The 14391-nt window shown below is 43.8% G+C and overlaps 1 protein-coding gene across 2 annotated transcripts in view; it reads right to left on the reverse strand.

The window, feature by feature from the left end:
- Nucleotides 1-1319: 1319 nt before the first annotated feature.
- Nucleotides 1320-14391, reverse strand: part of LOC117435680 (collagen alpha-1(XXII) chain-like) — a 128971-nt gene continuing 115899 nt past the window's right edge. For both annotated transcript variants that reach the window (XM_059010208.1, XM_034059034.3), the window contains exons 54-65: nucleotides 11035-11079; nucleotides 10547-10600; nucleotides 6642-6695; nucleotides 6074-6127; nucleotides 5541-5612; nucleotides 5172-5207; nucleotides 4674-4718; nucleotides 4027-4206; nucleotides 3256-3322; nucleotides 2722-2904; nucleotides 2383-2460; nucleotides 1320-2179 (exon numbers count right to left, since the gene is read on the reverse strand). In XM_059010208.1, the coding sequence (XP_058866191.1) occupies nucleotides 1992-2179; nucleotides 2383-2460; nucleotides 2722-2904; nucleotides 3256-3322; nucleotides 4027-4206; nucleotides 4674-4718; nucleotides 5172-5207; nucleotides 5541-5612; nucleotides 6074-6127; nucleotides 6642-6695; nucleotides 10547-10600; nucleotides 11035-11079 (1056 nt within the window). In that variant the 3' untranslated portion in view covers nucleotides 1320-1991. The remainder of the gene's footprint in view (nucleotides 2180-2382; nucleotides 2461-2721; nucleotides 2905-3255; nucleotides 3323-4026; nucleotides 4207-4673; nucleotides 4719-5171; nucleotides 5208-5540; nucleotides 5613-6073; nucleotides 6128-6641; nucleotides 6696-10546; nucleotides 10601-11034; nucleotides 11080-14391) is intronic.

The raw sequence follows: 14391 nt of genomic DNA on the forward strand, positions 1-14391 counted from the left end.
GCAGAGGCGGAGTTAGACATTCCCACAAATAGGTATAAACAAGTACTGAAGGGATGCGGAGAGAAAACACAGTTCTTTCCTCACACCAGGTATTCAGTCTTGGAAACATTCTGGGACTAGTCCCGATATATCATGTAAAGTTTGTTGATTTCCAAATTACTCATGGTAGAAGGTATGGGAAAACAAAACAAAACAAAAAAACTGAGCAACAGCTGACAACCCAAAAGAAAAAAAAAACACATTTTCAAGTCAAACAAAATATGAAGAATCCAGACATTTTACAGTCACGTAGAGGGCCTATTATGGCTTTCCAATGTCATCCACGCTTGTGGTGACCCCACAAAATACTAAACATGTAATGGCTGCGTGGTGGTCTAATACTTTTTTCAGGACAATTCAGCAAAGCAGTGGTTAAGGCAGATAAAATCATAATCATCAAGCATATTAGGAGCCATTACCAAAACATTCATAGGTCAAATGGTTGGTATCTCATTCGTCATTTGATAAACAACATGTTCAATAATCAGCTAGAAAGGGCTTTATATCTTACCTCAATCCATTCTCCCCTGTTGTGTGTCTGACTTCACCTCCTCCTCCCTAGCCTCCACCTGTTTTCTGGCTTCCTCTAAGGGGGAGGGCAGCTATCCTGCCCCCCTGCCCATGGCTTCCCTGCAGCCAGACTCTCCACTATCAGCAAACTAAATTATGGACAGGGGTACTTCAAAGGGCTAGGTCAAAGGCCAAATCTATAATGAAAATATGTATAACGTAGTATTGTCTTGTCTAAGCATTAATAAATATTGTTCTTTCTATCGCATGTTTTCCTGAGTGAACTGTATCTATGGTCTACTCTAACATGAATACTGACAGGTATGCTGTCTGTCTGGGTTTTGAGAATAAAGCAACAATCCACCAGGGACTACATAAGGGACAACAACTTCACGTTTATCGTGAACCATTGGCACAAAGGCAGTCATATCAGCACAAATCCCAGGGTTCAGAAGCCACATATTATCAGCTGAACAGGCACAGGGCAACTGAAACCCTGAGCAGTAAAGCAGCTGTGAAGAACACCCTCTAGTTTCACTAGTAGACTTTGTGAAGGCAGTAATAGTATGACTGTGTCATGCTAGATGTGCCAACTTATAATAAAAAAGCTGATAATAGCGTGTAAGAAAAAACGGTGATCTAATTTCTGAGATGAATTACTTTGTGTCACAAAACCACTTACCGGTTTCAGGTGGAGCATTTTCAATTGGTCAAGAAAGCTTTAGAGTTTGCATTTTACAATATTCTCCATTAGCACAACACCACAGTCAATATTTTCTATTGGTTATTGGGCATTTCCTTCTTATTTTACAAAGATTGGCAAAACATTTGTATATGTCTGTGTTATATATGAATATAAAGAAGAAATTGATCTTTTTTTGTTGTTGGCACGCTGAGCTCACAACCAGAGCAGCCATTGCAGCTATTATAAGATGTATTACTTTAGTCTAAGTCAAGGTCTGCTAGACAAATTATTTCATTACCCAAGGTCAAATACTCCATCCCCACAGAGTCCAAATACCTGAACTTAAACTTATGGCACACATGCACAGTTTTAGACCAATTCTCAGACCTCTTAATAAAATTGAAAACAGTGGTATTTGCCAAAGATAGCAAAACACTAGGAGGCTAAGAGACGATTATGTTAGTTAAAGTCATGACACAAGCAAAGAATGCAACAGCAACAACGATGGACATTTTCTCTAGCCACTGCTCACCCTTTGAACACAACAGCACCAGTATCATTGTTACATTATATTAATAACAATTCCCAGACAAGAAAGACATACATCCCAAATATCGCACAGAACAAAAAACAATTCTGACCAGCAGCAACTGTTGCTAGTAAATACCAAATTGGGTATTGAAAACAGTTTGTTTGTTAAAAGTCCTAGTTCATAAATTACAATATCCTTTGCAGTTTATGTATGTGGTTTACTGGTTTAACGTCCCTTGACATTGGGAGGCCTGGCTGCCAGACTTGCATAGTAAGCACACTGAGAGGGGTCACACTGTCCAGTGGGCCCTGGAGGTCCAACTGGGCCGGGAGAGCCAGGGTTTCCTGGCTCTCCCTGGACCCCCGCTGTTCCAGGCATTCCATCCTTTCCATAGCCAGGGGTGCCTGGGATACCTATTGAGAGAAGGAAATGAAAGAGTCACGCTTCTCTCCTGGGGCAATTCAATCATAACTAGGAGCGAGCTGAATTGTGCCCTTCACTTGGACTCGTTTATAGTGACATGGATGGAGCACAAGTGTGTTTGCAAACTCGTCTGAGAACAATAAAAAAAGACAAAACTAATGAAAGTATTACACTGTAAACCGTGAGGACATACCCGCAGCCCCAGTGGGACCGATTTCTCCTCTTTGTCCAATTCCAGGTTCTCCCCTCTCACCCTTAGCTCCTCTTTCGCCTGCAAATGTAGAGAAATGTGTAAAAGCATGACATGCTAAATAAATGAGTTGTATTGAATGTCAAGTGTCCTTTCATTACTGTATTTTCTAATAAAGAATTTTCTGATGCACTTCCTATATCAACATAGAAAAAAAGATGCCTGATGTAATCTACCGTGAATATCCGGATCACATTGGAAAGCTTTGTGCATGTGCTACCCTACTGCAGTGGAATTGCATGTACAGTTACCCTGTAAATATAGAGTGAGGTATAGACTTACCCTTTGGACCCATTGGTCCTTGGGGACCCTCTCCCCCGTTCAGCCCCGGGCTTCCAGGCTCTCCTGGGGGACCTGGTCTTCCTGGACGCCCCTCTTTGCCTTCAGGCCCAGGAGGACCGGGCCGGCCCGGAGAAGATTTCACATGTTCTGGCTGCATCTGAGCCATGAGGTAGGCCACTTTAGCTGGAGAGCAAAAATAAATCCATTTCTGAGGTGAACCTCCATTTTAAACTTTATTTTTAGTCTTCTCCTTATACTTAAGCTTGTTTCATCCTATAGTTTCAGTAATCTTTATCAATCTGCTTCATAATTTGGCTAAGTGCTGACTACAGTGGGTCTCTGAAAAGTCTCTTTTTGCCCCCAGTGACAAGTGAAAATTGGATGGTATTCTTGTAAAGGGAATTGTGTTGTTCCTATGATATGGTGAACTAGGTGAGGACTAACTAGCGCCTTATATACAGTACATTACAAGCATTGTATATTTAACCTCTCCAGCAATGCTGCACCTCTGTCCTATTATGAACAGTTACTTACCATCCAGCTGCTTTGCAAGCTCCTCCTGAATAAGTCTGCGCAGTTCTTCCATCGCTACGGATTCCCCCTATAGTCAGCATACAGCACAACATAAAAAAATGTAAAGGTATACAACACAGGAAAGCTGTCAGGGTAGACCTATCTTACCATCTACTAAAATGATAATACTTTGTTACAATGCAGTAATAGCACTGTAACTACATAATGGAATGTACTACTGTCATAACAAATGTCATATGTCTAACTACATAGTTATTTTCAAATTACACATGTGTGCAATACAACAGTAACTACTATGTAACCACAATGTAAGTCATTGTGGTTACATAGTAAGTCATGTAAGTCATTGTACATTATTCATTGAAATTGCAATGTTCCTGAAGTTAGGTTTCTAGGACATACATATAGAGGTGCTGAAGTGGTATTCTTTTCAAGTCACAAAGTTCTTATCAAGCCTTAGGAACGGAGGGTTTATAAGTAACTTTGTTTTTCGTTGCTTCATTATATCTCATGAGTCAGACAGTGTCACATTCAAAAGCTTGAGACCCCCTCTGATAACAGGCAGTTTAATAAGCAATTTCTCCAAGAATTTACAATAATAATAATACAATAAAAATAGTAGAACAAATACTGTAGCCTGTAACAGTAATGCAAGGTCCCCAGAAGTGACTTGTTCCTGGTCTGCTGCTTTTTAAAAATGATTTCCTGTCACGTCCTTATCTGACCGTGGCTGTAGAACACTAGCTGCTCAAGAGAAGCTGCTTTACTCACCCGAGGCCCAGGGAAGCCAGGCTGACCAGGAGTACCTGGAAGCCCAGGGGGGCCATGTTCTCCAGCAGGCCCCGTCATTCCCATCATCCCTGTGTGTCCTTTGTGACCCTTCATTCCAGGAGCTCCGTCTAGCCCTTTATCTCCGTGCGGCCCTTTGTCTCCTTTCACACCAGAATCCCCCTGCACAATACAACAAAACCAGCAAGCTGTTAGACATCAGAATACTGACTAACATAGAAAAACAAGGGTATATTTAAACTGATGGGCAGAGGTGTACGGCCAGCAAAACATTGTGATTAATACTTCTGAAGCACTATTTAGATGAAGTAAAACTAAACAGTCTAGTTTAAGATGACTGCCTTTCTACCTGCACTCAGTTGAGCTCCTCAGCTTTGCATGAATTGTTGTTTTTTGTTGCAAAGCTCATTTGTAGGAGAGTGTCATAGTTTTACTGCTGTGAAAGCTCAGTGGCTGAAGCTGTTGATATACTCGCTAACCAAACGGTTATGTTTTATAATATTGAGCCTGTTAGCTGATGAATTAAGTCCATTATACATTGGGCATCCTTTTTTGAACTGCAGGTCTCAAGTCAGGAGGCTATCCTGACATCAATGGGCCTGGTTTCTTTGTTTTTTACTTCAACGTACCCTTTCTCCTTTGGATCCATGCTCTCCTTGTTTGCCTGGCAGCCCCTACAAAAGAATACAGTTGTACAGTAATTAGATGCAAGAGTAAGCATGAGCAAAATAAACTAGAAAGTTAGTAAGAAACGCCCCCTGTATGTTCAGTATCACGCACAACTGGACCCCCAAGAACTTCATCCAAAGTGTCTACTTTACTGTACATGTAAATATGCAAGTGTGACATACAGGTGGTCCAACTGGTTCCCCATACATTTCCAGATTCTGTTGAAAGGACTTAGAGTATGTTGTCTTAAAAGCTATTATATTTTCAATTTGTATGTTGATCCAACAAAAGGAATCAACTACGCTTCGTTCTTTCTTTTACATCTCTGGACCAATATGGGTAACATAGCAAATGTTTCATTCTATATACAGTATACGTAAAACATGTGACATTAGATTGACGTACACAAGGATGCACCCCATTACATTGATTTAAATAATGAAATACTCATGACTTACATCTTTTCCTTGAGGCCCAAACTCTCCAGGTGGTCCCTGGATAATTAATAGAAATAAACAGAATTATTATGATCTGTATAACTATACAGGTACCATATCGAAAAGTCCTGGAAGTGAGAATTGTATTTGTTAAATGAATGTCTACTGAATACATTGATCACAACTAAACCTGCACAACAGTTTGTCCTACTGACCATTGTAAGTTTATAGTACAAGTATAGAGAGAAAAGCAAGCTGTGGGGCTACTGGCATTCATGTTCCTTCATGAGTGTGCTCCATAGATTGCAAAAAAAGGATAATTGCATTGATTTTATTATTTTAAAACTCCATACAAATCTAAATATCTTCATATAAATAAAATATACTCACCGGGGGTCCTTTTGGTCCTGAAAAGCCTGGTAATCCTGGGATCCCCGAATCTCCTTTGTCTCCCTTAGGACCCTAAAAAAATAATAATAATAATAATAATAATAATAATAATAATTATAATAATAATAATAATAATAATAATAATAATAATAATAATAATAATAATAATAATAAATGCTCATATACAGTATTGGTAATAACAGTGGTTTTAGATAGCGGATAGAACTGCTGAATATAAGTAAAGTAGGAACAAGTGAAAGTCTTGCTTGGAGGAAAAGCAAGACAAACAGTAGTCTATCTCAATTGTTCTCTTTTGTCAAACCTTGTTAACAAAACAAAAACAAAAAAACAAAATACCTTCAAAACTTCAACAGGGGAGGGGCTTCAGCAACATATGATACTCTTCACTCAAATGGGGTTTGATTAACAATGCAAAAGGAAATGACTTTAAATCCAAATACACATTTTTTAAAATAGACCTGAATAAAGTAATGCAAAAAAGAAAATGCAGACATTTCCAGTCTGTTCCTTACCAGAGCACCTGCAATGCCTGCTTTTCCTTGAGCACCAGGAGGTCCAGCTCTACCCTGCAGAGACACATGGTCATTGTCAATGTGTGGAGTGACTAAGCTACTGCTTCACTGTATCACCATCTCCTGTGTGCTATAACATTAGCACACTGTAACATGACCTGGTGTGGCGTTATAGTGTGTGGAGTGACTTAGCTACTGCTTCACTGTATCACCACCTACTGTGTGTTATAACATTATCACACTGTAACATGACCTTGTTATAGTATGTGGTAGAACACTGACATGCTGAGCACTGCAGAATGTCACCTGCTGTGTGGTATGATATTGATGTGCAATATAAGGTAATACGCATCAGTGTGGTTTAATCTTTTGCTATTGTATGTGACAGCTTTGACTTGCTCTGTGATTTAACCAGCTCAGTTGTGCATTATATACATTTTTATTAGGCTCCTTGGTACTCAAACGATTTTCGTCCCAGAATACCGGAATTCTAATGAAAGTCAAAACAAGAAATAAAGCTGACCCAGCCTAAAGCAGGTTGAAATTCAGTGAACCTGAGGTCTCTCACCTGCTCCCCTCTTGGCCCTTGGAGACCATGTGGACCTGGTGGACCAGGGTCACCCTAAAAAACAGAATTTGCATAATTAAAAAAATATATAATAATCATATTCAGCATGCTATGAGTTGTCATATACCATAATTATGAGACTGACTGACTGAGTTGCTGTGGCAATGCGCCCCGCCCCTGTGTGCATTTATGAGTTATGTGTTGTATGTTGCGTGTGTTAAATGTTGGTGTATAGTCATTGGTACATGGGATATAAACGGGTCTGTGTTTCACGTGTATTTAAAAAGTGTAGATTTATATTTAGGCACGAGGAGGGCACAAATCACTTCACGTGCTGGTTAAATGTAATATGTGAGCACGGGGTTGCACAGAATTAATTCACGTGCTGGGATTCAAGTGAATAATTAATTAGTAATTGAATCCCAGCACAACAGTATATATAGACGCACATTTCATTCAGTCAGGGTTAGGTGTTCAGAGAGTGGAGAACGGGTGAGAGAGAAGGAGTAAAAGCGTAATTATAAATATAATAAGTGTATTCTCACCGTGTTTGTTCGTCTCCGTTTCACCTGTGTGTTAGTGTCTAGTCGTTTTGTTTGTCTTTTTATTTTGGCGTGTAGTGCCGTGTCCCGTGTTTTTGTCTGTTCAAACCTTTTATTTTCTGTTTAATTATTAAATGCTGAGCGCAATCACGCGCTCAGCTTTACCAAAACCCCAAATCTCTGTGTGTTACTTCCTGATTCTGGTCTGACGCCACCCACTCCGGCTGTCTTTGTGACACGTGGTGTCATCGTGGGATAATAGCGCCTCCAAGCGTCAGACCAGGAGAGGGGGTTTTGTGAAAAAAATAAAAAATAAAATAGTAAAGCGAGGATGGGAAGAAAGAGCTGCAGGAAGAAGCAGCAGCAGCAACAACAACAGCTGCAGCCCTCATCCTGCATGCCGAGCTGGGAGGAGGACAGCCACAACGGGGCAGTAGCCACCCCTCTACCCCCACTGCCACCGGGTTCCCCACCGTCCCGGGAAATATGGGACTGGCTGGTGCACCCCGAGGGGAACTTCGCCAGTGACCTCCCCTGGGTTATTCACGCGCTGCAGATGCGAGATGGGAAACGATGGGAGGACTGGGAGCAACAGCACAACCCGGCATCCGTTCGTGACCTCACCATGGTGGTGCTGGGTTACCTAGCTGCAGACATGGGAGGGATGCCTTCCAGTGAGCAAGAGGGAGAGGAGCAGTCGCTGCCCTCTCCAGTACCTGAGTGGGAGGAGCCTGAGCGTCCACAGCCTGAGTGGGAGGAGCCTGAGCGTCCACAGCCTGAGTGGGAGGAGCCTGAGCGTCCACAGCCTGAGTGGGAGGAGCCTGAGTGTCCACAGCCCGAGTGGGAGGAGCCTGAGCGTCTACAGCCCGAGTGGGAGGAGCCTGAGCGTCCACAGCCCGAGTGGGAGGAGCCTGAGCGTCCACAGCCCGAATGGGAGGAGCCCGAGCGTCCACAGCCCGAGTGGGAGGAGCCCGAGCGTCCACAGCCCGAGTGGGAGGAGCCCGAGCGTCCACAGCCCGAGTGGGAGGAGCCCGAGCGTCCACAGCCCGAGTGGGAGGAGCCCGAACGTCCTACGCCTGAGTGGGGGGAACCCGAGTGTCCACAGCCCAAAAGGGAGGAGTCGGGGCGTCCACAGCCCAAAAGGGAGGAGGTCGGGGATGATGGCTGGGAGGTTTTTTTAAAGAACCTCGCAGCAGAGTTATGCCCTGGCTGTGGGGCTTATGGGCACACGTTAGCCATATGCCCCACCCAGTATGAAGAGGAGGAACTAGCGCCCAGACGGGGGGACTGCGAGCGTCCAGCGCCCAGACGGGGGGACTGCGAGCGTCCAGCGCCCAGACGGGGCGACCGCGGGAATCCGAAGCCTGAGAGGCAGCTGTTCCCACCTTCACCAGCAGAGGAAGAATGCCTGCTGGTTTCCCCAGCACAACCAGCAGAGGAAGAATGCCTGCTGGTTTCCCCAGCACAACCAGCAGAGGAAGAATGCCTGTTGGTTTCCCCAGCACAACCAGCAGGGGAAGAATGCCTGTTGGTTTCCCCAGCACAACCAGCAGGGGAAGAATGCCTGCTGGTTTCCCCAGCACAACCAGCAGAGGAAGAATGCCTGTTGGTTTCCCCAGCACAACCAGCAGAGGAAGAATGCCTGCTGGTTTCCCCAGCACAACCAGCAGAGGAAGAATGCCTGCTGGTTTCCCCTTCAGAGGCAGAGCCGCACCAGTCCCCTGCAAGAGAGGCAGAGCCGCACCAGTCCGCTGCAAGAGAGGCAGAGCAGCACCAGTCCCCTGAAAAAGGGGGAGACTACACGCTGCTCCCACCTCAGTCGCCAGGAGACTACACGCTGCTCCCACCTCAGTCGCCAGGAGACTAGACGCTGCTCCCACCTTCACCGGCAGGAGCAGAGCAGCCGGAGCTGCCTCTGCCTCCGCCACCTACACCGAAAGGAGCAGAGCAGCAGGAGCTGCCTCTGCCTTCGCCACCACCACCGCCAGGAGCAGAGGAGCAGGAGCTGCCTCTGCCACTTCCAGGAGCAGAGGAGCAGGAGCTGCCTCCGCCACTGCCAGAAGCAGAACAGCAGGAGCTGTCTCTGCTTCCCGTACCTCCACCACGGGGAGTACGGTGGCCGGAGCCCCAGAAAGGGGAGCTGTCGGCCACGAAGAAGGGGGAGGAGGTCTGGAGACCACCAACCCCAGCAGCAGTTTCGCTGCCGGAGATCGTGGGGGAGGTCAGGAGACCTGCTCCCACTGCAGCAGTTTCGCTGCCGGAGATCGTGGGGGAGGTCTGGAGACCTGCTCCCACTGCAGCAGTTTCGCTGCCGGAGATCGTGGGGGAGGTCCGGAGACCTGCTCCCACTGCAGCTTCTTCGCTGCCGGCAGTACTGTGGTCGGAGCCCCACCAAAGGGAGCTACCGGCTACAAAGACAGGGGGAGAGGTCAGGAGACCACTTTCCCCAGCAGCAGTTTCGCTGCAGGAGTGGACCAACAGGCTGTCAGCCGTGCCACTACTGGCAGGGGTGATGACAGCATGGCCAGCCATGGGCCCACTGAAGCCTCCCTTCCCAGCCCGAGACTTTGTCCTGGACTGCTGGATTTTTAAGGGGGGAGGTGGCCGTTGAGGCCATGTGTGCTGCGCACAAGGGGGGGTATATGTGGCAATGCGCCCCACCCCTGTGTGCATTTATGAGTTATGTGTTGTATGTTGCGTGTGTTAAATGTTGGTGTATAGTCATTGGTACACGGGATATAAACGGGTCTGTGTTTCACGTGTATTTAAAAAGTGTAGATTTATATTTAGGCACGAGGAGGGCACAAATCACTTCACATGCTGGTTAAATGTAATATGTGAGCACGGGGTTGCACAGAATTAATTCACGTGCTGGGATTCAAGTGAATAATTAATTAGTAATTGAATCCCAGCACAACAGTATATATAGACGCACATTTCATTCAGTCAGGGTTAGGTGTTCAGAGAGTGGAGAATGGGTGAGAGAGAAGGAGTAAAAGCGTAATTATAAATATAATAAGTGTATTCTCACCGTGTTTGTTCGTCTCCGTTTCACCTGTGTGTTAGTGTCTAGTCGTTTTGTTTGTCTTTTTATTTTGGCGTGTAGTGCCGTGTCCCGTGTTTTTGTCTGTTCAAACCTTTTATTTTCTGTTTAATTATTAAATGCTGAGCGCATCAAGTTGCTAAATTATTGGAAAATAAATCCTTTCCTTGTTTACCAGTGCAATAGATAAGAGCTGTGTCCTGCATCAAGTTAAAAGGATTAACGTGCTTTGTGGTCAGGTTAGCATTCTGTGTGTTCTGTGTCATGTCTTTTGTTCCCTCTGAAGAGAAGCTGGTGTAAAATAGAGGACTTCCACTCACATCTTTCCCTGGAGGCCCTTCTCGTCCTACTGCTCCCATCATGCCTGCTTCCCCCTGATCGGAAACATGGGAGCAAAAGAAAATAGGCGTTGCTTCAAGTGCTGATCATGGAATTCCATTAGAGCTACAGGCAAAAAATACCTGTGAACATTTTTTTCTAGGCACTATAGAGAATTACAGAGCAAAGAAAGACAAAAGCATGTGTTTATGCTGCTGTTTTTTTTTTTTTTTTAACGGAACCTTGTGAATTTCTTTGTTTCAATTTACTGGCCGTTTTCCTTGAAGAAGACCAATCTTGATTACAGAACACAACCTTTCTTTGAAGTTTTAACTTATATCATATCTGTATATACGAGTACGGCCAGGACTTCAGTGTAACAATTATAGCCTTGGTAAATATTTGCTTCAAGGTTAGTCCTGTGCAGATTCCCAAACCCAGCTGTACTGCTGACATGTCTGTGAATGAAATAGAAATAACAAGGACTCACTCTGGAACCTGGGGGACCCGGCTCCCCTCTGTGTCCCTTAAAACCCTGCAGGAAAAGAACACAACACTTAGTACAATCAGCCGGTAAACACATGTTTCAAATCAATAACACCTAAGCATCAATTACAGTGGCTCTTAAAAGTATTCACCCCCCTTGGACTTTTCCACATTTTATTGTGTTACAACATGGAATCAAAATGGATTTAATTAGGAGTTTTTGCCACTGATCAACACAAAAAAAGTCCATAATGTCAAAGTGAAAAATATGCATGCAATCCAGTTCATTCTGAATGGTTTTCGATGTATTTTTAGACAGCGTTGCATTTGCAAGGTGTTCAGCGAACTGACTGTCTAATACAGAGAACTGATCAACTAAATCCAGAAATACTCCCCAATTCAATGAAGACCTCTAAGTGGTAAATCATGACTTCCACAAAACTTGATGCAATCAGTTATCCAAGACAAAACATGCCTGTTCTTAAACACAAGCTCATTATGCCTAAGAATTGAAATACGGTAACCTTCATCAACCTGAGTGGCTGTATTAACGCTTCCCATCATTTTTAGTTTAACACAATTCCCCATGTGTACAGCACAGCACTCGTGTTTCTTAGCCCTCTCTGACAGGTGTTTTAAATCTTTGATTCCGTTTTTAGTCCATGCTGCATCCTCTCCAAATAAAACGCATGGGAAACAGAACAAAGTTCATTTCTCTTCACTCACAGTAAGCCAGCCCTTCGTGTCCATGAAGTACAGAAGCTTTGGTTTTGTTTCAAGTCACTTTGCTTGATTTTAGTCTCCAACTTCTCTTCAATTGACATAGAAACAAAATATTTCTTGAGCAAATTGTCAATGTGATTCATTGTGGTCTTTCCATGTATGAAGTTTGAAATCTCTCTTTCCTTCGCTCTTTATTATGGCGGACTCTAGTGCATGTCAGCAATTTCCGTAACTAGTCAGATAAACTGGGGCTGCCGAAGATCAGCCCCACCTGAGAACCATCAAGCTTCGCAAACTGTATGAAATCTCCACGGCCCAAGTGCATACTGACAATAGGAATACATAGAAACCCGAACAAAGCCGAGGGGCTGCCGAAGATCAGCCCCACCTGAGAACCGTCAAGCTTTGCGAACTGTATGAAATCTCTGCGGCCCAAGTGCATACTGACAATCAGTGCTTAATTTGAGCTGGATCCTGCCGGAACAGGATCCGGCACCTCTCAGATGTGACTTTTTTCGTTCCAGCGCCTAATTTGCCCGGATCCGGTACCTCTTGCGACATGATTTATTATTTTTTCCACTGTTTGCACTGTAAACATTCTAATAAAAGCAATCAGTTAAAGTTGCCCCGCCCCCCGTAAAAGCGCATCCTATCCTGCCACACCGATTCCAGACCTGCTCTCTTATTTGTACATAAACAATGTCTCCTTCTTGCTGCAGACAAGTCTCCCACATCACCTTGCCTTTTATACAACCTACTGTCTGACTGCGGCAAATAAACGCCTGCTTTTCAGGTTTCTTAAAATAATCAAGCAAATATGAAGACCGCAATTACCGGCAGCCTTAATAAATTAGATGGAATATTTAATATTGCAATATCCACTCCCAATTTTAGCAGTTTCATTCAGAAACTCCAGAATTGCATATGCATATACAGAATTACATATGCATCAAGGGCTAAAGCGCATAGAGACATTGACCCGGCAAATCACATCTTAATTGCGTATTTATGCCATTGCGTGTGTTTTATAATTGCCATCCAAGAATTCAGAACCCTCAGCGCCCATTTTATGGTCATAAAACATGCGCAATCCTTTTATAAATCTGGGCCTCAGCGTGGATGTTAAACATAGGATTCAATAAACCAAGGTAAGGAACTGACAGTAAATTACGTGTTAGAAATATATAACAGGTGGAGCTGAGCCCTGTTAGCCCCTAATGACCTAATACCTTTTAAATAATGTTTCTTAAAGCAAACGACTTTCCCTTGGTTATTTAAGAATGTTCAATATTGTAATGTTTTTTTTTTAAAAAAGGACTGAGCAATACCAGACAAGTAGTAAAACGTTTACCCATTTTCTAAGCATTTACAGCATAAGCAAAATATTAGCTTTAGAAAAATGACCAGATTTTAATAATGCAAGTTTCAACTAGCAATGAAATGACAGTATGGTATAGTAGTACGCACGTTTATAATGCCTGAAAAAAATCAGACACTTTTCGTTGTTTAAGATAAGAGGCTCTCTTTGCCATTGCAGGATCACGTAGCCACTTCATCAACAGCAGCTCATTGGGTCCTGTATCAGACTGCTGCATAGGCACTTCATCAACAGCAGCTCATTGGGGTCTGTATTGGACTGCTGCATAGGCACTTCATCAACAGCAGCTCGTTGGGTTCTGTATCAGACTGCTGCGTAGCCACTTCATCAACAGCAGCTCGTTGTTGTCTGTATCAGACTGCTGCATAGCCACTTCATCAACAGCAGCTTGTTGGGGTCTGTATCAGACTGCTGTGTAGCCACTTCATCAACAGCAGCTCGTTGGGGTCTGTATCAGACTGCTGTGTAGCCACTTCATCAACAGCAGCTTGTTGGGGTCTGTATCAGTAACTGATGTCCAGGGTACACTGCATTGTTTCATTTTTTAGCCAATTTGCATCATCTTCATCAACTTCTGTGCAGCCAGGGATCTTGTGGAGATCAACAAATGAACATGCCTCTTCTTCAGCTGCCAATGCTGTTGTGGCAGCTGCAACTTTACTCTCCCAAGTCTAATAGATAATTTCTGGCCATGGATTTGTCCGTGATCTTCTCAGATGCTTTATCTGACATCAGTAGGCAATTAAGAAGATGTCATTTATAGTGTCATTTTAGACTCTCCAGCACTCCTTGGTCCATAGGCTGCACAAGGGACGTTACATTTGAGGCAGAAATAAACCAAAGATCATACCTTCTTGTGATGTAAGCGATCTGTCATCAGTAAGATAGCTTTTGCTGGGATGTTGTTTTAATTTAGATGACTCCTACATTCGGTATAAACGTATTAAAAAACATTTGGTTAAACGCACGTGGATTCTTTGCTTTGCCAATGACTGTTAAAGGGAGCTTGTGTGTGCCACTGGCACTGGCACATGCCAAGACAGTCAAACATTCTTTGCTGTGTTTGTAGCCATGTGCTGACCTCTCCATTCCCGCAACAAGTGACTTAGACGACAACATCTTCCAGTACAAACCTGTCTCATCACAATTATAAACTTGTTTCAGTGACAAGTTGTGCTCATCTATAATATGTTTTTTTAAATATTTTTTTTATAGGTCAGCAATAACCCCCAAATCGGCAGACAGCTTTTCCCCGGTGAT

The sequence above is a fragment of the Acipenser ruthenus genome, chromosome 3 (genome assembly GCF_902713425.1).
Source record: "Acipenser ruthenus chromosome 3, fAciRut3.2 maternal haplotype, whole genome shotgun sequence".
NCBI lineage: Eukaryota > Metazoa > Chordata > Actinopteri > Acipenseriformes > Acipenseridae > Acipenser > Acipenser ruthenus.